The sequence below is a fragment of the Oncorhynchus keta genome, chromosome 34 (genome assembly GCF_023373465.1).
Source record: "Oncorhynchus keta strain PuntledgeMale-10-30-2019 chromosome 34, Oket_V2, whole genome shotgun sequence".
In the NCBI taxonomy this organism is placed as follows: Eukaryota; Metazoa; Chordata; class Actinopteri; order Salmoniformes; family Salmonidae; genus Oncorhynchus; species Oncorhynchus keta.
The window spans coordinates 19,394,738-19,421,376 of NC_068454.1; the positions used below are offsets into that span (position 1 = coordinate 19,394,738).

General features: G+C 42.2%; 2 protein-coding genes across 2 annotated transcripts; one reads left to right on the top strand and one right to left on the bottom strand.

The window, feature by feature from the left end:
* Positions 1-4,593: 4,593 nt before the first annotated feature.
* Positions 4,594-10,433, bottom strand: atp5po (ATP synthase peripheral stalk subunit OSCP). Its single transcript, XM_035749477.2, has 7 exons — positions 10,307-10,433; positions 9,387-9,431; positions 9,108-9,218; positions 8,494-8,623; positions 7,906-8,018; positions 5,015-5,101; positions 4,594-4,817 (listed from the first exon to the last, which is right to left on the bottom strand). Exons 1-7 carry the CDS (start codon positions 10,331-10,333, stop codon positions 4,707-4,709), a joined length of 624 nt encoding a protein of 207 aa, XP_035605370.1. The 5' UTR covers positions 10,334-10,433; the 3' UTR covers positions 4,594-4,706.
* Positions 10,434-11,363: 930 nt separating this feature from the next.
* Positions 11,364-24,145, top strand: LOC118366622 (sodium/myo-inositol cotransporter-like). The gene is made up of 2 exons (XM_052493364.1): positions 11,364-11,597; positions 18,634-24,145. Exon 2 carries the CDS (start codon positions 18,886-18,888, stop codon positions 21,031-21,033), a length of 2,148 nt encoding a protein of 715 aa, XP_052349324.1. The 5' UTR covers positions 11,364-11,597; positions 18,634-18,885; the 3' UTR covers positions 21,034-24,145.
* Positions 24,146-26,639: the final 2,494 nt, after the last annotated feature.

Here is a 26,639-nt window from a genome sequence, read left to right on the forward strand (position 1 = left end):
ACCATGTGTATGTGACAAATCAAATTTGATTTGATTATCTGTGTATCTGTTTGGGCAGTATGCAAAGTGGGTCTAGGGTTTCTAGGATAATGGTGTGCATGTGAGCCATGACCAGCCTTTCAAAGCACTTCATGGCTACGGACGTGGGTGCTACCAGTCTGTAGTCATTTAGGCAGGTTACCTTAGTGTTCTTGGGCACAGGGAATATGGTGATCTGCTTGAAACATGCTGGTATTACAGACTCAATCAGGGACATGTTGAAAATGTCAGTGAAGACACCTGCCAGTTGGCCAGCACATGCCCGGAGCACACGTCCTGGTAACCCAACTGGCCCATTGGCTTTGTGAATGTTTAAAGGTCTTACTTACGTCGGCTACAGAGAGCGTGATCACACAGTCGTCCAGAACAGCTGATGCTCTCATGCATGTCTCAGTGTTGCTTGCCTCAAAGCAAGCATAGAAGTTAATTAGCTCATCTGGTAGGCTTGTGTCACTGGGCAGCTCGTGACTGTGCTTCCCTACCCCACATCCGACGAGCCGGTGTAGTACGTTTCAATCTTAGTCCTGTATTGGTGCTTTGCCTGTTTGATAGTTCGTCTGAGGGCGTAGCGGGATTTCTTATAAGTGTCCGGGTTAGAGTTCCACTCCTTGAAGGCGGCAGATCAGTGTGGATGTTGCCAGTGACCCATGGATTCTGGTTGGGGTATGTACGTAAAGTCACTGTGGGGACGACGCCATTGATGCACTTATTGATGAAGCCAGTGACTGTTGCGGTGTATTCCTCAATGCCATCAGAGGAATCCCGGAACATATTCCAGTCTGTGCTAGCAAAACAGTCCTGTAGCTTAGCATCTGCGTCATCGGACCACTTTTTTTATTGATCGAGTCACTGGTGCTTCATACTTTAGTTTTTGCTTGTAAGCAGGAATCAGGACATTGGAATTATGGTCAGATTTGCCAAAAGGGGGGACGAGGGAGAGCTTTGTACCCGTCTCTGTTTGTGGAGTAAAGGTGATATAGATTTTTTCCCCCCTCTGGTTGCACATTTAACATGTGGATAGAAATTAGGCAAGACTGATTTCAAATACCTTGCATTAAAGTCCCAGGCCACTAGGAATGCCGCCTCTGGGTGGGCGTTTTCAAGTTTGCCGAGTGCGATCTTAGTGCCAGCATCCATCTGTGGTTGTAGATAAAGTCATGAAAAATATTGATGAAAACTCTCCTGGCAGATAGTGTGGTCTACAGCTTATCATGAGGTACTCTACTTCAGACGAGCAAAATCTAGAGACTTCCTTAGATTATGTGCACCAACTGTTTATAAACATACACAGACCGCCCCCCTCGTCTTACCGAAGTGTGCTATTCTATCTAGCTGGTGCAGCTTATATCCCGCCAGCTGAATGTTTTTTTTATTTTTACCCCTTTTTCTCCCCAATTTCGTGGTATCCAATTGTTGTAGTAGCTACTATCTTGTCTCATCACTACAACTCCCGTACGGGCTCGGGAGAGACGAAGGTTGAAAGTCATGCGTCCTCCGATACACAACCCAACCAGCCGCACTGCTTCTTAACACAGCGCACATCCAACCCGGAAGCCAGCCGCACAAATGTGTACCTGGCAACCTTGGTTAGCGCGCACTGCGCCCGTCCCGCCACAGGAGTCTGGTGCTGGTGCAGGAGTCTGGCGCTGGTGCAAAATGAGACAAGGACATCCCTACCGACCAAGCCCTCCCTAACCCGGACGACGCTAGGCCAATTGTGCGTCGCCCCACGGACCTCCCGGTCGCGGCCGGTTACGACAGAGTCTGGGCGCGAACCCAGAGTCTCTGATGGCACAGCTGGCGCTGCAGTACAGCGCCCTTAACCACTGTGCCACCCGGGAGGTCCGCCAGCTGAATGTTATCCATGTCGTCATTCAGCCACGATTCGGTGAAACATAAGATATTACAGTTTTTGATGTCTCGTTGGTAGTATATTTGTGATCTTACATCTTTTAATTTATTGTCAAATGATTGTACGTTGGCAAGTAATATTGATGGTAAAGTCAGATTTCCCACTCAGTCGGTGGATCCTTATTAAAAAGGCACCCCGCCCTGTGTCCTCTATATCTGCATTTCTTTCTCCTGCCAATGACGGGGATATTGGCCTTGTCGGGTGTCTTATGCATATCCTGTGCGTCTTGCTTGTTGAAGAAAAAAATGTTTGTCTAATCTGAGGTGAGTGATCGCTGTCCTGATATCCAGAGGCTCTATTTTTGCTGTAAGATACAGTGGCAGAAACATTGTGTACAAAATAAGTTCCAAATAACACGAAAAGCCCCCACATAATACAATTGGTTAGGTGCCCTAAAACGGCTGCCATTTCTTCTGGTGCCATCTTCAACCTGCAGATCAGGTTGACTGACCTCAAGGAAAAATAAAGTGCACACTCACGGTCCTGCCCCTCAATCTCACTGATGCAGTTCAGCATGCAAACACACAACTCACACCATAGATAGATGTATCAGCAGTTCATGCATACAGTATTTGGGAATAATCATGGCTATCCAATGCAACTAATGTTTAGTGGCAGTTTCACTGAACTGCGTCTCAGAGGAAATAGAAAAACATAATTACAGATCAAAAAAATGTATCTAGTAATTAGTTGATACGGGCCCATCCACCTCATCGAATTAAAAAGGGTACCTATTTTACATACGTAAGGTAGGGGAGAATGTAGAACAGCCAGGCATAGCCATTGACTGGCCACACACAAAAATAATTATTTTTGCAGAAGCAAGACCTGTACTGGTAATCTCAATCAGTTGGACTACTGCATGTAACAACATTCTTATCCATTTGTGTGCTTTGCACTTTTGACTTCACATGCAGCAACCTTACAACTGACATGAATGTGGAGTAAATGGACATGCAGCTCATTAGATTGAAGTGACTTTCACACAACCTTGCCGACAGCAACACTGAAAAGTGAATCTCATGTTTTGCCACTAGACAGACCAAAAAAAATGTATGCAGCGTGTTTCAACACATTTGCTCAATGGCACTGGTCTGAGACTGGTTAGTCAAGTATCATATTTTACAGTGCCTTCGAAAAGTATTCAGACCCCTTTACTTTTTCCAAATTGTTACATTACAGGCTTATTCAGTAATATGCACATAATACCCCATACTGACAAAGTGAAAACAGTTTAGACATTTTGGTAAATATATTAAAAAGAAAAAAATGCTTTTTACATAAGCATTCAGACCCCTTGCTATGAGACTCAAAGTTCAGCTCTGGTGCATCCTGTTTCCATTTATCATCCTTGAGATGTTTCTACAACTTGACTGGAGTCCACCTGTGGTAAATTCCATTCATTGGACATGATTTAGAAGGCACACACGTCTATATAAGGTCCCACAGTTGACTGTGCATGTCAGAGCAAAAACCAAACCATGAGATCGAAGGAATTGTCAGTAGAGCGCCGAGACAGGATTGTGTCGAGCAGCAGATCTGGGGAGGGGTATAAAAGAAAATGCAGCATTGAAGGTCCCCAAGAACGCAGTGGCCTCCATCATTCTTAAATGGAAGAAGTTTGGAACCACCAAGACTCTTCCTAGAGCTGGCCGCCCAGCCAAACTGAGCAATTGGGGGAGAAGGGCCTTGGTCAGGGAGGTGGCCAAGAACCCAATAGTCACTCTGACAGAGCTCTAGAGTTCCTCTGTATAGATGGGAGAACCTTCCAGGACAACCATCTCTGCAGCACCACCAATCAGGCCTTTATGGTAGATTGACCAGACGGGAGACACTCCTCAGTAAAAGGCACGAGAGCTCGCTTGGAGTTCGCCAAAAGCCATTTAAATACTCTCAGACCATGAGAAACCAGATTATCTGGTCTGATGAAACAAAGATTAAACTCTTTGGCCAAAATGCTTAGCGTCAGGTCTGGAGGAAACCTGGCACCATCCCTACAGAGAATGGTGGTGGCAGAGTCATCCTATGGCGATGTTTTTCAGCAGCAGGGACTGCAAGAGTACAGAGATCCTTGATGAAAACCTTCTCCAGAGCGCTCAGGACCTGACTGGGGCGAAGGTTCTCCTTCCAAAAGGACAACAACCCTAAGCACACAGCCAACACAGCGCAGGATTGGCTTCGGTACAAGTCTATGAATGCCCTTAAATGGCCCAGCAAGAGCCTGGACTTGAACCCGATTGAACATCTATGGAGACTTGAAAATAGCTGTGCAGCAACACTCCCCATCCAACCTGTCAGAGCTTGAGAGGATCTGCAGAGAAGAATTGGAGAAACTCCCCAAATACAGGTGTGCCACGTTTGTAGCGTCATACCCAAGAAGACTTGATTGCTGCCGAAGGTGCTTCAAGAAAGTACTGAGTAAAGGGTCTTAACACTTATGTAAATGTGTTATTTTAGTGTGTCGATTGAGGGGGGGGTATTTAAAATAAGGCTGTAATGTAACGTGGAAAAAGTCAAGGAGTCTGAATACTTTCCGAAAGGCACTGTATCTAAGCTAATAAAAACAGGCATTTGATATTCCCTCCATCAGCAACAACCAGTCTGCATGGACACACAAATAAAGATATTTCAAATACAAAGTATATGTTACAGAATATTTTATTATGAACAACTAGACAGGATCTTAGCGGACATAGCGCTGTATAGGTTGCAGAAGGCAGAGAAACATCCCCATGCCCCACTGGACGAGACAGACTTAACTATCTCTGATGATCTTGGTCAATTTGTGGATCTTTGTCTTGGTGGACATGTCCACATACTTATCCCCAATGCTTACAATCATACCGCCCAGGATGGAGGTGTCAGACTGGAGGGAAAAGCAAAATAACACAGGAAGTTAAAGCACCAGTCGACGCCATAGCAATGTATGCGACTGGATATCAGCATGTTCTCGTTTAGTGCTAGCCTTACAGTCCTAAACCATTGCATCTAACCATAAATTGATGGTAGATGATTGAAAAGCCTTATTGTGCCACAGAGGGCACGAATTGAGTATGACCTCACCTTGGTCTCTAGTATGAGAGTCTCTCCCTTTGTCAGGAAGCCATTCAGAGCCACCTTCAGATCTGCCAGGTTAGCCTCATCAAGGGGCTGTTATACACACAAACAGAAATATCAAATCAAATGCTACAACTGATATGGAACTTGGATTGACAACCATATACCAGGGATTCTCAAACTTTTTGGGGCCACGGACCCCCTTTGTCCTCAGGGATGGGGCGGCGGTAGCCTAGTGGTTAGAGCGTTGGGCCAGTAACCGAAAGGTTGGTGGATCGAATCCCCAAGCTGACAAGGTAGATCAGGTAAATCTGTCGTTCTGCCCCTGACCAAGGCAGTTAACCCACTAAGCTGCGTGTTCCTAGGCCGTCATTATGAATAAGAATTTGTTCTTAACTGACTTGCCCCGTTAAATAAAAAAATAAAAAAACAGAATCTCTCATGTGAGATAAAAACATTATACAAAATAGGTATGGAGGTATGACTGTCAGATTTTATATCCTGTAAGCTACAGAAAAGGCCATATACTCTTTCTACTATATCATATCTGCTACATAATTTATGTTAGATCATTTTTTTGACGGAATGTTGGTGTTGTGCCGCAGCGATGCGTCTCTCCAACAGCACCCTGGAGAGGCGAGCTGGGATTGGACAAGCAAAGTATTTTGCGCCCCTGCCTTTGACAAAGTGGGCACGGCTTATCACAGGGCGGCATCAGTACTCACCTAAAAAGCCCATATGCCACTGGTTGAGAGAAATTGTCATTGTTTTTGGAAGAATTGTGAGGTTTCATTTATGTGGTGTTGTTGGAGGTGCGTCTTGGTCAGTTTAACTCAGAAAATGCCACCCTTGTCAATCTGCCGCCATAGGAGGGCGCCTAATGCCACTTAATGAGCGGGCCGGCCGTGCATTTATGTTTCAAAAATATAATTAGGAATACAATAAGTATTGAGTTGTGTATACCAGAATGTATAATTGGTGGAGTACTGTGGATACCAATACCGCTGTGAGCCTGCTAGACCCATGTTGCCCAGGGTTAAAGACAAACATGATATTACTGTGTTTTATATACACATTTCCACATTATGAGGTTGGAATAATAATGTGAAATTGTGAAACTATTGATAAATGCCCTTTTAGTGTAAGCGCTGTTTGAAAAGACAGCCTGAAATTTCAGCCTGTTTTGGTGGGAGAGATATCCATGGTGACATCACCATGCGGTAAATTAGTTAAAAGATTGATAAGAAACAGAGTTTCAAATCTCTCTACCAATAACAGCTAATTTTTTCATTTCCCCCTCCCCACTCAAAGCACTCTGACAGTCCAATGTTCTCTCTAAGCTGCGTGTGCACGCAGTAGCCGAGACTGCCACACAGCTTCCCCGGGACTGCTGTGCAGAAATATTAGCCCACAGAGAGAAGCACGAGATTGAACTTGACTCAACTTTCTAGAGCAGTGGTCACCAAGGCATTCCTAGTCGATTGCCAAACTTTTTTTTTTTTATTAGTCTCAGGCTATTGGTGGTAGGTGCACCTGATAGTGAGTTATTAGCCAATGTTATAAATCAGCAATAGGGTGATTGCTTCCAAAAAGAGCACAAAACATGTACAGCTCTAGAAAAGCGAGTCAGGTAAAGAGGAGTTTTTTTTGTCTTAAAGGGGAAGTGCTGTATTTTGAGATAGTTTATTCAATCCTAAGTAGCCAATAGGCAGAGGGTAGCATCATTTGTCTGATTCTCTAATAATGAAATGGGAATAATAATGAATTTTATTTTGTAAAGGTTTCTTGCATCAAACAACATTTTCAGTCACCTTGTCTGAAGGACAAGTGGATAAACAGGTTACTGTCAAGCCCTGCATGTTTTTTCTTCCTTGTGCAATGTAGGCCTACATTGAACACCAGACATTGGCTGCTACTGTAGGCTGAATGATAGAACAGCTATAACCATGTTAAAATGTTAGGCCGACATTATGATCAAATAGCCACAGTAGCCTACATGGCCATTGTGAAAACTAATTTAAAGCGGGTACAGCCTCAGTGTTCACAAACATGCGCCAGATGTTGCACAGAATTTTCACAACGTTTAAGTTTGCACTCAGCAGACCTGATCCCCCAAAAAAATGGAGGGGACATTGGTCCGGTCAAAATTCTTGCTTGAGAAATTGCTATATTCTAAGAAGCTATCTGTTTCTTTTTGACCACTTTAATTAAAAACAATCACAGTAACGTACTTAATTGTTACCCAGGGGCGGCAGGGTAGCCTAGTAGTTAGAGCGTTGGACTAGTAACCGGAAGGTTGCAAGTTCAAACCCCCGAGCTGACAAGGTACAAATCTGTCGTTCTGCCCCTGAACAGGCAGTTAACCCACTGTTCCTAGGCAGTCATTGAAAATAAGAATTTGTTCTTAACTGACTTGCCTAGTTACATAAAGGTAAAATTAAAAAAAGACATTTGATATTGTGATAGAAACAGCTGCATTGGCATAAAATAATTGTAGATTAGGCCTAATAACATTACAATGTATTGTGTTGTACCCTCAAAATATTGCCCTTGGACAGAAATGTTTTTAAGTAAATGAGAGAATGGCAAAAGTGTGCAAAGCCGTCATCAAGGCAAAGGGTGGATACTTTGAAGAATCTCAAATATATTTTGACTTAACACTTTTTTGCTTACGACATGATTCCATGTGTGTTATTTCATAGTTGTGATGGCTTCACTATTATTCTACAATGTAGAAATGAGTAAAAAATAAAGAGAACCCTGGAATGAGTAGGTGTTTCCAAACTTTTGACTGGTATGGTATATATTTTGTGATCTGGGCCGTGGAACCCCTGTAGTACGACCCCACTGAGAACCCATGCCATATACAACAAGTGTGTGTATGTGTGTCACCGTACATGTGCTGTGGTGACAGTGCAGATGACCTCGCCACGGTGAGCGCTCATCATTTTTGCAAAGGCACCAATGACATCTGCGGTCAGGGTCAGGCGGCCATTATCTGCCAACACAGCTAAAAGAGGAGGACAATGAAACCACATTAGGCTAGCCAGTAGACACAAGTAACTAACATGTTCACTAATTGCATTTTCATCCTCATTTGCATGAACTAACATTAGTACGGGTGAGGATGTTCTCTTAACAATAGCCAAAATACTCTTAAAGGACTCTTTTCTAATCTCATTTGCATCACTATCTAAGATCACTTGTGAGCAGCAAACACTCTTAGCTGACATTTACTTCATATTCATGATTACAACTAGCCGATCAAAAGGTATGGCGTGACATCTATATTGATTTTTCCATTTTAACGTTTCAAACGGTCAAGATGGACAGAAAACACGGAAAGGAAGACAAGCAGTAGTTTGACAGCAGAACAACAACGTTATACACCAACAAACCTGTCCCATTTCATTTTCGTACACAACAGCAGTCTCCAGAACAAGAGTGGCATGTGCAGTATAACTTAGTAAGACTGGGCAACTCACTGATGAGGTTAACTGTGATTGGGGAGAGATTTGCCTTAGTCATGGCGGCACCGAAGTACTTCAGCTTGAGGCTGCGCTTGACATGGGGGTTCATCACAATACTGGACAGCTTGGGGTCCTTGATCAGAGACTTACGGAGAAGGAAAAGAAAGAAAGAGAAAGGAAGCTGGTCAAAAAGTATATTGTGGCCACAGACAGTGCCAAACAGACAAATGTATGGTTTCCCACAACTGGCTGTGATTGGGAGTCCCATAGGGCGGCGAACAATTGACCCAGCATCGTCTGTGTTTGGCCGGTATAGGCCGTCATTGTAAATAAGAATTTGTTCTCAACTGACTTGCCTAGTTAAATAAAGGTAAACACAGTTCCCCCAAACTCAACTCTGGACCGTGAAGCCAGCTCCACTGTGTAATCCTTAATATGGGACTGATTAAGACCTGGGAAACCAGGTGGGTACAATTAATCATCAGGTAGAACAGAAAACCAACAGGCTCCGTACCTCGTACGGTAAGAGTTGAATAGCCCTGCCCAAGATAATAGAGTGTATATACATTACAAACTTGTGGCCAGACTGAGGACTAAGACAGGAGAGAGAGGTGCAGTGGATAACTTACTGACAACGTGCCCATCTCCTTCTCTACTTGTTCTAGTTTCTTCTGCTTGCTGGCAGCAGAGAACAAGGCGGTGGCATAGCGGCCTCCGACCCCATACACGTCGATAGGGGGCTAGAATAGAAAACAGATACAAAAATAAGCTATAAAAACAACCATGTACTTGAATCACAGAGCCAATGACATTACTCAAGCTGTGGCGTGCGTTAACATCATTACCAAAGTCGAGTCGTCATTGACTTAATATTACACTGATCAGAGGAGTGCTTAATTCATTCTTACCCTAATCAAAGCTTGTCGAATAACTGAAGTGCTGAACTGACGCACCTGCAGAAGGAAAGAGATCGTAAACAACCAATGACTTCATAAGTGACGTTTGGAGTGCCGTAGGAAGTTAGCGTTGGTTAGCTTGACCACTTTGGCATTGTATTCATGTAAGAAAACTGTGGCAAGACATCAGTAGATTTATAATTGAACCCATTTATGAAGATTTTACACACAATAGAAATAAGCTGAAACATTTTTATGTAATTCATTTCATTATTCTTTTGGCCAAATTTCATATACACAAATGTAAATTTACAAACAAAAAAAAACACATTTTCTTACCCTACAAAAAGAAATTGAACTGTATTTTAAGACAGTTAAATACTCTACTAACAAAAAAGCTGTTAGAATTGTAAGTGTGTCCCTTAATAAGGTCCTTGTGTAATTGTAATGAGATGGTGTACCCCCCTAGCTCGATTGTCCATTGTATGTAGTCTGTGTACTTGTGCTCCCTCATGTACTTTCTGTATTGATTGAGTTGTTGAAACATTTTTAAAAATAATAATAATAATAATAATAAAAATAGTTAGCTTGACCACATTTTCTACAATAAAGTTATGTAGCGATAATAATACCTCTGTCTTATGGATGTTGGACAATATTTAACAGTAATGCCCAACAAACGTAGACAGCTATCCAGCCAGGTACCTAACAATGTTGATGAAGTTAGCCGGCTGTCGTTAGCATGCCAGCGGGCTTGTCAAGTTCATGCCAGCATGCAAGGCCTCGCGTATACTGTGTTGAAACACATTCTGCGCGATATCAAAACAATGCACATTGATCTGTTTTGTCCTTGTTAATAATCTAAATACATTCTCATATTAAAAACAGAGCCATAGATCGTTTAACATTCTTGTTTTTTTAGAAAGTCATACCTGCAGTCGGAGTCCTAAAGCTGCCATGTTCTCCTGCGACTGTGTAGGTCAAAACTTCTGCGCATGACAGTACGTAATGTACGTAAATTCAGAAACGAGAAGCATTACGGGAAACGTAGTTCATATGTCAATATGTGGAATTGTATTTCCTCGACCTAAAAAAATGAGGAAGTGGAAATTCACTGACCTCGTCAGCAGACAAGCAAACAATTTAGTTGCGTGGATTAACATGTGTGGGGGCAGCATTTCTCTACACCCGCAATCACAGTGACACAGCCTTGGTGGTTTCTCCAGACCCATCTTGTGCACCTTCCACCATAAACATAAAAGCAATGTCAAATATCTCCCCATATTAGGCTATGCCATTGCATTCTAGATAGATCCACGAGTTGTAGCCTGTTTGGAGGGTGGAGTGGGTCACATTGCCGGACTTGTGACACTTGTGAGATCAGACACCTGTGCAATAGGACTAGGCTTAATGATGCACATTTCTGAAAAGTTTAACACCTTGAAGGAAGATGATGACAAGGGTTTTAAAAGTGCATATATCCAATAGTGTGAGTTTCCAGATTGTTCTGTTATTATGCAACTGTTAAAGCTGATTAACCAGCAGGATCTCCTGCCCAGTCAGTTAATTAGGCAAAGTGAGGTTTCTTTCTAGCAATTTCCACCCAAGTAGGCTAACAGGTTGAACGTCATGAGGCAAACCAATCCCCTGTTTTAAAAACAATTTTAATTTTACCTTTATTTAAAGTCAGTTAAGAACAAATTCTTATTTTCAATGACGGCCTAGGAACTGTGGGTTAACTGCCTGTTCAGGGGCAGAACGACATATTTGTACCTTGTCAGCTCGAGGGTTTGAACTTGCAACCTTTCGGTTACTATTCGAACACTCTAACCACAAAACAAAGGTTAATTTACAGTAGTATGCAAAAGTAGCTTGTTCCTCGAAACAATACGGTATTTTAAAATGAGAACAATAACCAATGGACGTGTTGAGACCGAAGCCATCCGAAACGTCACACGTGTAGGGCGTGGCATAGGGGGAAGAAACGGAGTCGATGCTTATAAAGCCTATCTACCTTGTCCTATTCAGTCACCTGTGTGCTATTACACTTAACTGCTCGAGAACACAGCATACGGGAAGAGAAAATACGAATTATCGCTCCATTGGAAGGACTGACACCGGAAGATACACATATCTACTGTCGCTAGAGAAGCAGGCTCACAGTCAAATCCTCAACTTGTGGATTGATGTAGTCAGTAGCTACAATATAGCGTAATGCGAATGGTGAGTGTGCAATTTTGTGATGACCGCCCGTTTTCAATTGTATCCTGGAGAATGCGGTAATGGGTGCTAAAAAAGTAGAGAATGGACAAGCGAAGGAGAAAAGAAAAAGCAGGTCGAGAACTTAATTCACTGTTTTTATTGAACCCAGAATGCATGGAATTAATGTAGGCTACTAGGTCAGGGTCAAATACTATTCTTTTTGACTAATTCAACCACACATTTTGCTCAATACTACGAGGCTACACACCCCCTCCTTGGAAATGTGGACAATGCGTGTGCTTTCTTTCTAGAATATTCCTTTGCCGCTGTATCATTGGTTGTGGTGCGTGCCACATGTCTTGATGGTGCTTTGACAACAATGCTGTGATCCCATATCTCCGGTATAGTTTCATGTTGATACAGTATCTTAAACGGTCAGCTCCCGAGTCCCTTTTTATCATCTTGTCTAGAAAATATAACCTTGTGGCTGACAGCTGTATGGGTAGCCTATATATGCACACCACCATGTAATACAAGTCTTACAACATATTGATATTACTACATCACATGCGTTATAGCCTACCTGTCTGTTTTAAGTCTTTTTTTAAATAACCTAAGACATTCTAAATTCTCATACATGCTCATAACAAGTAATACAGTATTAAACCTTTCAAATGTTTCTAAGACAGTGAAGGCATTTGAACCCTCTTCTCTACCCTCGATTGATTTGTAGTATAGCATAACTTTGGCCAGGTCATATGCAAACGTTTCTGTTCCATTGAACAACTGTTTTAGAAGGGTCTGCTGGCGACATGTAGTCCAATGAACACGGAGCTGAAGAGACAAACAAAGAGTTATTTTAGTGCAAGGGGCAGGGATAGGGCGGACGGTTGGGTTTATGCCAGCACGTGATGAGGGCTGAAATCACTAAATATGTAAACTACAGGCGGGAAGAATGACCGCTGTGTGCCGGTGGACAAGAAGAGTGATTGTCTTGGAGCATGTTGTTGGATCATGACATTTCTCTTACAGTTCTGTTAGTTTAAGATATTGAGGCCGGTCATGTTTGAGGTTGGTTGATACTAAGTGATGTTGAGATGTTGATGATGCTAAAACTCAGCAGAGAAATAGCCATCTAAAATATCATATTGTCTAGTAAATAATTTGCAAACTTGACTTGGGATAATGATTTCAGCTGCAATGGTCGGGGGATGATGTAATCATAATCCACCAAAGTCATGATTGAAAATGTGTTTATTACATTTCAAATTACAATAACAAACAAAAAGAACATCACTGTTTGTATATTTTCTCTAAAGAAACATAAAATAACTAAAGTTTAAAAAAAGGTCTGGGGTTACAATTTTATAAACCTATGATAGTTGTACGAATAAAATGAATACAAAGTAAAAATGTATTGCATATTTCAAATATTAGTTTTTGTGTATGTAAAATTTACCAGATAATGAAGAAATTAACAACTAATTCCGTAGTTTTTATTTTAATAATATCGTATTACGTATTTCATTGTAAATGTCTTATTAATGAAATCATGTAATTACTTGCTCCAAAACAACTTCAGAGTCACACTCATAACACATGTGTGTAATAGTTTCTCCTTTATCACAGAAAAGGCATATGTCCTCTAAAGCCATGCATTTAGACAAGTTATTGCAAGGGTATATTTTGTGCAAGATTTAAGTGCATTTCTTTTACTTTATTTTATCGACTAAATTTGTGAGGGAGAAACCAAACCTTCTATTAAATCTCGGTAATATATGCATTTCAGAAGAATTTCCCTCGAGGAGAGATCTTGTTCTTGGAGTTAAAAAGTTATCTTAAGAATGTATTACATTCGTTGTCCAGCAGGGGGAACCATCTAACAAGTTGTGCATCAATCGTGACATGTTCTCCAAAATACAAATTATATTTAATTAATTGAGTAAATCCTGAAGGTATTTCTTTGCATATAGAATTCAATTCTTTATAATGTATATATGTTTCTAAGAACTTTCCATAAGAGTATTTCCTTTTTCAAATAAGTCAAGCACAAATATAATATTTATTTCAAACTACTTCGGGAAGAACAAATACTTGTTTTTTTTTTACAACAATATCTTTGTTGTTTCACAAAGTGTTTTGTGTGGGGATAAGTTGTGGATATAACATACTTTCAAGCTAAAAGGGCTTGTTCATGAAATTTGGACAGTTTGATGGGTAATTTTGCTGGAGAGTAGTTGCACTTCCACAAATTGAAGACAAACCATTTTCATAAAACCTTGATGGAATTAAGTATCCCTATAGATTCAGAGCAAAGCATGGATCTTTTTTTAAACCCAGTTTACTTTGAATTGATATCAACAATACCTTTAATCTAGTACTTCAAGCCCACCATCAGCTCTTTTGTTTGATATGATTGATTTCTTAAATTTTTCTATATAATGTCTAGGAAAGGTTTGTTGATTTCAGGCTGGTTTGCTACAAATAGGGATAGAGCAGGGAAGACAACGTGACAGACCTTCTTTGGACAATAAAACCCTTCCAATAGACGTCACTCTGGATGGAGCCAGTTATTAAAGATTGATTTTTTTTTCTTTAACCTCTTGAATGAAATTGAGATGTTGACGGACAACATGGTTTTTCGCCATGTGCTCCCCTAAATATTTCAGTGTATTTCACTGGAATATTCTCAATAGATTGGTAATTTGAGTTGCATGTGGATAATATTTAAATTAAGTTCCAGACCAGAAGCTGAAGAGAATGATTTGATAATAAGTTTAATAGCAACTTTTAGAAACAGAGCTGTATCATCTGCTAACAGATTATTATTTGTTTTATTTTTTCAAATATTGAAATACCTTTGAATTCAGGTTAGTTTAAAATGCAATTAAAAGGAATAAGAGAGCTGAAATCGGGCAACCCTGGGGTGCACTATGGTGAATATTAAATATTTTAGATGTTACGATTAATCATATAAGAAATATTAATATCTTTATAAAACATATTGATAACAGACAAAGCTAGGCCCAAAACCAAAAGTTTACAACGAATGTTTTAGGAATTTGTGTTTGTATCAAGTTATTACAAAAGTTGAGGAATAAAATAATGGCCTCGGAGTCAATTGAATCGGTGTAATCAAGGCTGAAACTAACCTAATGTTACAGACTTTCCATGAAACCAGTTTGGGTTTTAGTTAAGGTGATTTTGGCCCATTTTAAGTCTATTAACATATGCTAAAGTTATCAATTTATATTTAATAATGCAATTAGGTCTCAAATTATCTATGAAAAGGGGAACTTTATCAGGTTTTGGTCTTAAGCAAATAACCCTGTATTTTGTGGTAGTAATCATGTATCTCACCCATAGCTGGGCATTCTTGGAACATGTTGAATACTGGTCCCTCTAAATGATCCCAAAAGTGAAAATAAAATTCCACAGAAAGATCACTAGTATAGAAAACGTATCTTCACATCTGGATTTAAACTCATCAGAAATAATTGGAACATGGACATGTTTCACAAATGTTCACATTTAATCTAGTTAAAATTGGATTTATACATGTTTTCATGAAAAGAATACACAGTTACAGATTATTTTAGGGTCTTGAATAGAGGTCGACCGATTATTGGATGACCAAAAAAAGCTGATACCGATGACAATTTTTATTTGTAATAATGACAATTACAACAATACTGAATGAACACTTACAACTTCATATAATACATAAATAAAATCAATTTAGCCTCAAATAAATAATGAAACATGTTCAATTTGGTTTAAATAATGCAAAAACAAAGTGTTGGAGAATAAAGTAAAAGTGCAATATGTGCCATGTAAGAAAGCTAACGTTTAAGTTCCTTGCTCAGAACATGAGAACATATGAAAGCGGGTGGTTCCTTTTAACATGCGTCTTCAATATTCCCAGGTAAGAAGTTTTAGGTTGTAGTTATTATAGGACTATTTTTCTCTATACCATTTGTATTTCATTAACCTTTGAATATTGGATTTTCTTATAGGCACTTTAGTATTGACAGTGTAACAGTATAGCTTCCGTCCCTCTCCTCGCTCGAACCAGGAACACAACGACAACGGCCACCCTCGAAGCAGGGTTACCCATCGCTCCACAAAAGCCGCGGCCCTTGCAGAGCAAGGGGAACAACTACTCCAAGTCTCAGAGCGAGTGACGTTTGAAACGCTATTAGCGCGCACCCCGCTAGCTAGCTAGCCATTTCTCATTGGTTACACCAGCCTAATCTCAGGAGTTGATAGGCTTGAAGTCATAAACAGCTGCTGGCAAACGCACAAAAGTGCTGTTTGAATGAATGCTTACGAGCCTGCTGGCGCCGACCATCACTGAGTTAGACTGCTCTATCAAATCATAGACTTAGTTACAACATAATAACACAGATCAAATCTGTTCTGCCCCTGAACGAGGCAGTTAACCCACCGTTCCTAGGCTGTCATTGACAATAAGAATGTGTTCTTTAGCTGACTTGCCTAGTTAAATAAAGATTTAATAAATTGGCCAAATCAGTGTCCAAAAATACAGATTTCCGATTGTTATGGAAACTTGAAATCGGCCCTATTAATCGGTCGACCTCTCATCTTGAACATGATGCAAAAAATGCTAATATCGGTCCTATGACCTGAATGGGGTTTGTTCTACAGATGTTAACATATGAAAACAGAGCCAGGAAAACTAAACCAAAGCATGGAATGCTGTCATATCTTGTTCTTAGACTCCTTACAGGGTAAGGAAACCAATATGTAATTTGGGTGAACTATCCTGTTAAACAATATAGGCTACGAAGGCATTTTTGTTCTCTTTTCACATGAACTGAGCTGCTAGACTTTTTAGTTTCTTACACGACATTAGTTTGCTTTGAAACTCTGATAGGGGCATAGCTCTTTATTTTTTGGTTTAGCCAATACTTCGAGATTAGAGTGAGGGCTAAAGACAACGTTACTGTGATTTGTAAATCTATGTTACCATGCTCAGTTGAATTCACCTGTTCAAGCTCTCCCCCGCCCTCATTTGTTCTGGGTAACCTCAGAGAATAATATCGACGTATACGCTGACTTGGTGAGTGAGTTTATAAGGAAGTGTATATGAGATATTGTACCCACTGTGACTATTTAAACTTACCCTAACCAGAAACCGTGGAAAGATGGCGACATTTGCGTAAAACTGAAAGCGCGAACCACTGCATTTAACCATGGAAAGGCGACTGGGAATATGGCCGAATAATGACAGTCTAGTTATTCCCTCCACAAGGCATGCAACATGTGAGTTCAGAGACGACGTCGAATGGAAATTCAATGGCTCCGACACGACGTATGTGGTCTACAGGCAATCCCAGAATACAAAAGGAAAACCAGCCACGTCACAGACACTGACATCTTGCTTCCAGACAAACTAAACATCTTCTTTGCCCACTCTGAGGATAATAGTGTCACTGACGCCGCCCGATACCAAGGACTGTGGGCTCTCCTTCCCTGTGGCCAATATGAGTAAGACTTTTAAACGTGGTAACCCTCGCAAGGCTGTCTGCCTTGATGGCATCCCTAGCCGCATCCTCAGAGCATGCACAGACCAGCTGGCTGGTGTGTTTACGGCCATATTCAATCTCTCCCTATCCCAGTCTGTTGTCCTCGCATGCTTCAAGATGGCCACCATTCTTCCTGTACCCAACAATGCAAAGGTAACTGAACTAAATGACTATCGCCCTGTAGCACTCACTTCTGTCATCATGAAGTGCTTTGAGAGACTAGTCAAGGATCATATCACCTCCACCTTACCGGTCACTTCACCTAGACCCACTTCAATTCGCTTACCACCCCAATAGGTCCACAGACAATGCAATTGCCTGCCCTATCCCATCTGGACAAGAGGAACACCTATGCAAGAATGCTGTTCATTGACTACAACTCCGTATTTAACACCATATTACCCTCCAAGCTCAACCCCACCCTGTGCAGTTTGATCCTGGACTTCCTGATCGGCCACCCACAGGTGGCTTCTCAGTGTTGAGGATCAGCAAAGTGGAGATGTTGTTTCCTACCTTCACCACAAGTGTGCGTGCTCAGCCCCCTCCTGTACTCCCCTGTTCACCCATGACTACATGGCCATGCATGCCTCCAGCTTAATCATCAAGTTTGCAGATGACACAACAGTAGTAGGCTTTATTACCAACAACGAGACAGCCTACAGGGAGGTGGTGAGGGCTCTCGGAGTGTGGTGTCAGAAATATAACTTCAACAAAACAAAGGAGATGATCGTGGAGTTCAGGAAACTGCAGAGGGAGCACCCCCATATCCACATCGACGGGACAGCAGTGGAGAAGGTGGAAATGTTAAGTTCAAGAGGCTGAAGAAATTTGGCTTGTCACTTAAAACCCTCACAAACTTTTACAGATGCACAATTGAGAGCATCTTGTCATGCTGTATCACCGACTGATACGGCAACTGCACCGCCTTCAACCGCAGGGCTCTCCAGAGGGTGGTGCGGTCTGCACAACGCATCACTGGGGTCAAACTACATTTCCTCCAGGACACCTACAGCACACAATGTCACAGAAAGGTAAAAAAGATCAAGGACAACAACCACCCAAGCCACTGCCTGTTCACCCCGCTACCATCCAGAAGGCGAGGTCAGTACAGGTGCATCAAAGCTGGGACCGAGAGAGTGAAAAACAGCTTCTATCTCATGGCCATCAGACTGTTAAACAGCCCTCACTAGCACAGAGGCTGCTGCCTACATACAGATTTGAAATCATTGGCCACCTTATTAAATGCAACACTAGTCACTAATAATGTTTACATATCTTTCATTACTCATCTCATATGTGTATTTACTGTATTTTATATATCTCATCTTAGCCTATGCTGCTCTGTCATTGCTCATCCATATATTTATATGTATGTGACCAGTAAAATCTGATTTTATTTTTGTTTTCTCCGAAATTTTGCCTCTGAGGTCTTGCATAAATGTGTTACCTTTCTCACTTCCCGTCGAACAAGGGCTCTAATCAAATGTTTTGTCCTTGCTGTCTTGCAGGAATGTAAATTCTAGGCTATACTAGACTGGAGGCCTGCAGCATCCTCCTTTAAAACTGGAGCGTCCTCAGTGTTGGTAGATTCTCCTCCGAACGCACACACCCCTAGTGAATTTGACCAGATGGTGGATACTACAGCGTCCATGTAGACAGCAAACCAAAGGATAGTGTTTTTATTGCCCTTCTGTTACTTTAAACCTTGACTTTTCAGTTTTTCTTCACTTTTGAACGAGTAGTTCTGTTTAGCACTCGCAATGGGTACAGGTGTCATGGAGGCAGCGGACATAGCTGTGGTGGCTCTGTACTTCATCCTGGTGCTGGGCATCGGGTTCTTCGCCATGTGGAAGGCCAACCGCAGCACAGTGAGTGGATACTTCCTGGCGGGACGCTCCATGACATGGGTGGTGATCGGAGCGTCGCTGTTTGTCAGTAACATTGGCAGTGAACACTTCATAGGCCTGGCTGGGTCGGGAGCGGCCAGTGGCTTTGCTGTGGGAGCATGGGAGTTTAACGCTCTTCTCCTGCTGCAGCTGCTGGGCTGGGTGTTCATACCTGTGTATATCCACTCTGGGGTGTACACCATGCCGGAGTACCTCTCCAAACGCTACGGAGGCAATAGGCTAAAGGTGTACTTTGCTGCCCTTTCTGTGCTGCTCTATATTTTCACCAAGATCTCTGTGGACTTATACGCCGGGGCACTTTTCATCCAGGAGTCGTTGGGCTGGAACCTCTATCTGTCCATCATCCTGCTCATCAGTATGACCGCAGTGCTTACAGTCACTGGTGGCCTGGTCGCAGTCATGTACACGGACACCCTCCAGGCCGTGCTGATGATCGGTGGAGCTCTCAGCCTGACCATCATCAGCCTGATCAAGGTCGGCGGTCTTGAAGGGGTTCGGACCAAGTACATGCTAGCTGTCCCAAATGTAACAGCTATCCTGGCCAGTGGGAACTTCACCTACTCTGCTTCCTGCCGCATTGAGCCCAAGCCAGATTCCCTTCGGCTCCTCCGGGGCCCGCTGGATGAGGATATCCCCTGGCCTGGCTTCCTTCTGGGCCAAACCCCAGCCTCCATCTGGTACTGGTGTGCTGACCAGGTCATCGTCCAGAGGGTGCTGGCTGCTAAGAACATTGCCCATGCCAAGGGCTCCACGCTGATGGCTGGCTTCCTGAAGGTCCTGCCCATGTTCATTATCGTCATCCCTGGGATGATCTCCCGGATCCTGTTTGCAGATGAGATTGCCTGCATCGGGCCAGAGCACTGCCTGGCTGTTTGCGGCTCTAAGGCGGGTTGCTCCAATATCGCGTATCCGCGGCTGGTCATGTCAGTGATGCCCGTGGGACTGCGAGGGCTGATGATGGCTGTGATGATTGCAGCTCTCATGAGTGATCTGGACTCTATCTTTAACAGTGCTAGCACCATCTTCACCCTGGACATCTACCAGAGCGCAAGGCGTAGTGCATCCCAGAAAGAGCTACTGTTGGTGGGCCGGCTGTTCGTGGTGTTCATGGTGGTCATCAGTATCGCCTGGATCCCTGTCATCATCGAGATGCAGGGTGGCCAGATGTATCTCTACATACAGGAAGTAGCTGGATACCTCACCCCGCCCATCGCCGCCCTCTTCATGCTGGGCGTGTTCTGGAAGCGTTGCAATGAAAGAGGTGCATTCTGGGGTGGTATGACCGGATTCGTGCTGGGTACCACCCGGCTGATTCTGGCGTTTATTTATCGTGAGCCTCCCTGTGACCAGCCAGACGACAGGCCTTTCTTCATCACACATGTCCACTACATGTATGTGGCTGCTGGGCTGTTCTGGGTATCTGGACTGGTGGCTGTGGTCGTCAGTCTCTGCACCCCTCCTCCGGATGATGAGCAGATTTGCACCACTACATTATGGGGCCTGCGTAACATTGGAAAGCTTCCCCCCAAAGACCGTGAGGAGATGTACAAGCTGACAGATAAGAGCCCTGTGCAGTTGAATGGGAATGGAGACCTCTATAAGGATCTGCCCCCAGACATCTGTAGAGCTAGGTGTCTAGAGGGGGAGGATGTCACTTTGCTAACGCCGCCTAATGACCATGACCCCGTGACCCCCAGCTCAGAGACAACCCCAGGAACGACTCCAGCAACGCCCGCCAACCAGTTTGATAATAGTCACGCAGGGCTCATGCATGCAGAGGAAGGTTGTTGTGGGGAGGGTGGGAGGGGCATGCATCTGTTGGAGTGGTTCTGTGGGTTTAAAGAAGCAGCATACAATGCCCATCCCAAAAGGACAGAAGAGGATGAGAGAGCCATCATAGAGATGCTGTATGAGCCACCCAGAACCAAACTGCTGCTCAACAGTGGGCTGTTTCTGGTCTGCTCGTTGGGAATATTCCTGTTTGTCTACTTCTCTCTATAGACTGGATCAAATTAGGGGTTGTTGGGGATTGTTTCAAAGGCACAGTTACAATTTTCTGAGATTTGATGTGAACCTGAAGAATTTACAGTGCATCTTCTGAAATGATTCACTGAGCTTTTTGAAGTCATTCTTTCAAAATGTTTGAAGCTTCTCCCCCTTGTTACATTAAAATAATCAAACTCCAAAGCACTTTGTGGTCTCATAGTGCTCTTCAGATGTTCCATATACTTCTATGATACTGTATGATTACTAGATGCTTATCAGCATATGTGAATAAGATTACGTATGAATTCCTTGTTTTATTAGAGATTATAATCTGCTTCTGTGTTATTCCAAAACCCTTTTGTGATTATTTTTTTGTAGGGCAATTTTAAGAAACCTGCTCAAGGCATTTTTGTTATAATATATAATACAGTGCCTACGGAAAGTATTCAGACCCCTTGACTTTTTCCACATTTGTTAGGTAACAGCCTTATTCTAAAATGAATTTTAAAAAATCTTCAATCTACACACAATTCCCCATAATGACAAAGGAAAAACAGGTTTTTGAAGAAAGAAAACATCTAAACAATTGAAGAAAAAAATGAAATCACATTTGCGTAAGTATTCAGACCCTTTACTCAGTACTTTGTTGAATCACCTTTGGCAGCGATTACAGCCTCGACTATTCTTGGGTATGATGCTATGAGTTTGGCACACTTGTATTTGGGAAGTTTCGCCCCATTCTTCTCTGCAGATCCTTTCAAGCTCTGTCAGGTTAGATTGGGAGGGTTGATTTACATCTATGTTCAGGTCTCCAGAGATGTTCAAGTCCGGGCTCTGGCTGGGCCACTCAAGGACATTCAGAGACGTTTCCGACTCCACTCCTGCGTTGTCTTGGCTGTGTGCTTCGGGTCGTTGTCCTGTTGGAAGGTGAATCTTTGACCCAGTCTGAGGTCTTCTGGAGTAGGTTTCCATCGATCTGTCTGTACTTTTCTCAGTTCATCTTTCCCTCTCCTGACTAGTCTCCCTGTTCCTGCCGCTGAAAAACATCCCCACAACATGATGCTGCCACCATGCTTCACCGTAGGGATAGTGCCAGGTTTCCTCCAGATGTGACACTTGGCATTCAGGCCAAAGAGTTCAATCTTGGTTTCATCAGACCAGAGAATCTTCTTTCTCATGGTCAGAGTCCTTTAGGTGCTTTTTGGCAAACTCCAAGCGGGCTTTCATGTGCCTTTTTTACTGAAGAGTCGCATCCGTCTGGCCACTCTACCATAAAGGCCTGATTGGTGGAGTGCTGCAGAGATGGTTGTCCTTCTGGAAGGTTCCCCCATCTCCACAGAGGAACTCTGGAGCTCTGTGAGAGTGGCCATCGGGTTCTTTTTCACCTCCCAGACCAAGGCCCGTCTCCCCCGATTCCTCAGTTTGGTCAGGTGGCCAGCTCTAGGAAGAGTGGTTCCAAACTTCTTCCATTTAGGAATGATGGAGGCCACTGTTCTTGGGGACCTTCAATGCTGCAGAAATGTTTTGGTACCATTTAACCTAGATCTGTACCTTGACACAATCCTGTCTCTGAGCTCTATTACCAATTCCTTCCTTCCACCTCCTGGCATGGTTTTTGCTTTGACTTGCACTGTCAACTGTGGGACCTTTTTTATAGATGTGTGTGCCTTTCCAAATTATGTCCAATTACTTGAATTTACCATTGCTGGATTCTCATCACGTTGTAGAAACATCTCAATGATGATCAATGGAAACAGGATGCACCTGAGCTTTCGAGTCTCATAGCAAAAGGTCTGAATACTTAAGGTATTTCTGTTTTTTATATTTTACTTTTATGGGGTATTGTGTGTAAATTGAGGATTTTTACCATTTTAATTTTAATACTTTACAGCCTTAATCTAAAATGTAACACAATTTGGAAAAAGTCACAGGTTCTGAATCCTTTGACAGCACTATATGCCATTTAGCAGATGCTTTTATCCAAAGCAACCCACGATCATGCAAACATTTTACGTATTGGTGGGCCCGGGAATTGAACCCAATATCCTGGCGTCGTAAGCGCAATGCTCTACCAACTGAGCTACGGAGGACCAACTGGAAGCTATGCAGGGACTATGCAGTGTTATGCAGGGGCCACCGCATAGTGACACTAAAGCATCACTCTACCACTATTTGTTGGGGAATAAAACTCCTGAAGTGTTTAAATATATATTTTTATTCCTATTAGCTTTATTCATTGTTTGCAAATGTGGTGTGGATATGGTGGTTGCAAATGCTTTGAGTTTTAACTAAAATATATATTTGTTCATGTTTGGACAGTTACTTTTCATTTACAATTCTTAAGAATACCTAGGTGAGTTGCTATAGTGATGTCAAAATAATTATATTGTTAAATATAAAAACGTTAATATGTTTGACAATTGACATGAGAATATATTTTTTGTGGGTTTTTTTGCACTGTATTGTAGCGTTGCAAAGAATTGAACATATCAATTAATGCTCATGGTTACACTTTCATGTTGTGATTAGGCTAGCTACTGTTTGGATTTTCTCACGGTGTTTGACTGAATAATGTTTTTTTTCTTTCAAGGTTATTGTGAAATTGTTCAGTAAGCTACTTTGTTAACTTGGTGATTAAACCACACGAGCCCAGTTTTTTAAAAATCGTTTGTTTACCCTTTTTTATATATTCATGAATTTGTTGCTGTATTTTTAAATGGCTTATAATTTCATCTGATTTGAGCGCGTACTGTATTTCATAGAAACTTATTCTTACCAAATGTGTCTTCGTGTGCAATGCTAAAGCAAATCAATAGCCGATCTATGAAGATTGACATGTGATTTTCAGACATGGTGTTTTTATTTTGCAAATGTAGGCTTAGCTAACCATCCCTGTTCCGAGTCTGATTTAATGGAGGATTATTGTATATATCTCTGAGAATCAGGTAGACTATTGAGAAGAGATTTGTTTCTTTTTTCTTAGAGAAATATATATATATATAATGCTATTTTTACAGATGTTAGTTTTTTTTTAGAAAGAAATCAACAAATAAAGTTCCTGTGGAAAATAATAAACTTGTGTTGAATGTATTGTATTTGTAGTGTCCTCGCACATTAAAAGGGTATAAACAAACATGGTTGTCTTCTGGAAAGTTCAAAATTCACTGTCTAACATGAATCCCTGGGGCTTAGTGCCTCATATGTAACCCTGGGGCCTATTAATAATCTGTTCAAAAATTGGACTGGATGATGCAAGGTTTTTTACAGATGATGCAGCCAAGGAGCAGGCCGGCTCAGTTTCTCAAGTCTATCACCTCTTGCTTTCTCCCCACCTCCTGCATATCTTTCTCTCTCATCCTTCACTGTCTCCACTCTGCAATGTTCCACAGTAGTGTGACTTGCCTGACATATCCAGTAAAACCGCTTTTAAGTCAAACAAATGGCTTCATACTTTTTAAACACAGAAAAATGAATGGTCATTTTTACTCTTTACACTCATTTTCACTTCTAGCTTTGTGTGTATTCTCACTGACACATTCCACTCAATACTTACAGTCAATGGTAGAGATTTGGTATAAGAAGAGTCGGTATGACTGATGTTCCATGGATCCATGAATGACTGGGATAAAGGGCGAGAGGTAGCTTAGCGGTTAAGAGCGTTGGGCCGAATTCCCGAGCTAACGAGATGAAAAAATATGCCGACGTGCCCTTGAGCAAGGCACTTAACCCTAATTGCTCCCGTAGGTCGCCCTGGATAAGAGCATCTGCTAAATGACTCAAATGTAAAATAACAGATGTAGTGTTGACTGCTGGACTGGCCATGAAAGAGATGAGCCAATAAACACTAAAACATGAGCACTCAGCCTCTCACTGTGAGCCACTCACAGGAAAACAGTCTGAGAGGCAAAACGTGCTCATTTCTCTCATTTGGGTTAACAAGGTACACTAATCTCAACCATAAGTGTGCCGTGATCATGGTTTCTGTCTGAGTTGTGTCCTAATAAACAACAGGTCAACAGAAAAGGAACCGTGCATACGATGTCCCACACTCATAAGACTGACTCAGAGAAGGGTCTAGTGCAGGCATCCGCAACTAGATTCAGCCCGGGACTTTTTTTTTATTGAGCGGCTGGAACAAAGTTACAAATAATATGTAGACTGCAAATTGACCGCAAGAATCCCAAACAGATATAATTTTCACTAAAACATACTAATTTCAAACCTTGCTTACATTTGTATACAATCACGTGTCACTATTATACGTGGGAATACTGGAACAGTTTTCTTCAATTAAAATCCTCATGTTCTTAGTCTTTTATGTCCAAATAATTAAAAAAACAAAAACAAAAAAATTTTGCTCAGGAAACTTGAGGGGTCAAATCTCAGGCGAGCCAGATTCGGGGAACTCTAGTCTAGTATTTCAGGCCTATTTCATTTCTAATGAAGACAAGCAGGAAATGTGGACTGAGACAATACACATGAACACTGCCTCGCTAATTAGTAATTCTCCAGTGCTTCTGAAAGTGGACAGGGAAAACATTTAAGAGTATCCCCATGTTGTTAATAACCAAACCAAATCACAACCTCATTTATGGCCTGTTCACGTGGCAAAAATACGTTTTTCAAATGGATGTGTGATACTCTTACACGTCTCTCTATTTAGCTGTCCATGCATTAGCACTTCTGCTGTTCATGGTCTCAGTTAGCCTAATGAATGCCTGTAATTCGTCGATTAAAGCTCCCTGTTTCCTCTGAGTGTATATATGCTGCCTGCAGGGTGGTATTTGAACCTCTGCTGCTGTTGGGTCAACAGTGTCTCAGTCTCTCAGTCTCACATCCTAAAAGAGCGTTTAATCCACAGGGATCTAACAGTTCATCTTACTGGTCACGATCAGTCATCTGCCACTCCTCCCCAGCTGAAACCAATGATATCATCCTCCTCGGTGGAAAATCACTGGCAGTCAGACCACTCTTTGTTTATTGTTCTTTTGGGCCAAGAAAACGAGCAACAGGACAAAGAACAAACACTATTGTAATAAAGTAGCCTATCTTACAAATATATTTAATCTACAGTACACTGAGTATAAGAAACATTAACACCTGCTCTTTCCATGACAGACTGACCAGGTGAATGCTATGATCCCTTATTGACGTCCCCTGTTAAATCCACTTCAATCAGCATAGATGAAGGGGAGAAGACAGGTAAAAAAAAAAAAAAATTCTAACAATTTTTTTTCACCCCAATTGGTAGTTAGAGTCTTGTCTCATCGCTGCAACTCCCGTACGGACTCGGGAGAGGTGAAGGGTCGAGAGCCTTGCGTCCTCTGAAACACAACTCAACCAAGCCGCATTGCTTCTTGACACAATGTCCACTTAAATCAGAAGCCAGCTGCACCAATGTGTTGGAGGAAACACCGTGTACCTGGCGCGATGGGACAAGGACATCCCTGCCGGCCAAACCCTCCCCTAACCCAGATGACACTGGGCCAATTGTGCACCGCCCCATGGGTCTCCCGGTCTCGGCCGGCTGCGACAGAGCCTGAACTCGAACCCAGAATCTTTAGAGACCACAGCTAGCACTGCGATGCAGTGCCTTAGACCACTGCGCCACTCAGGAGGCC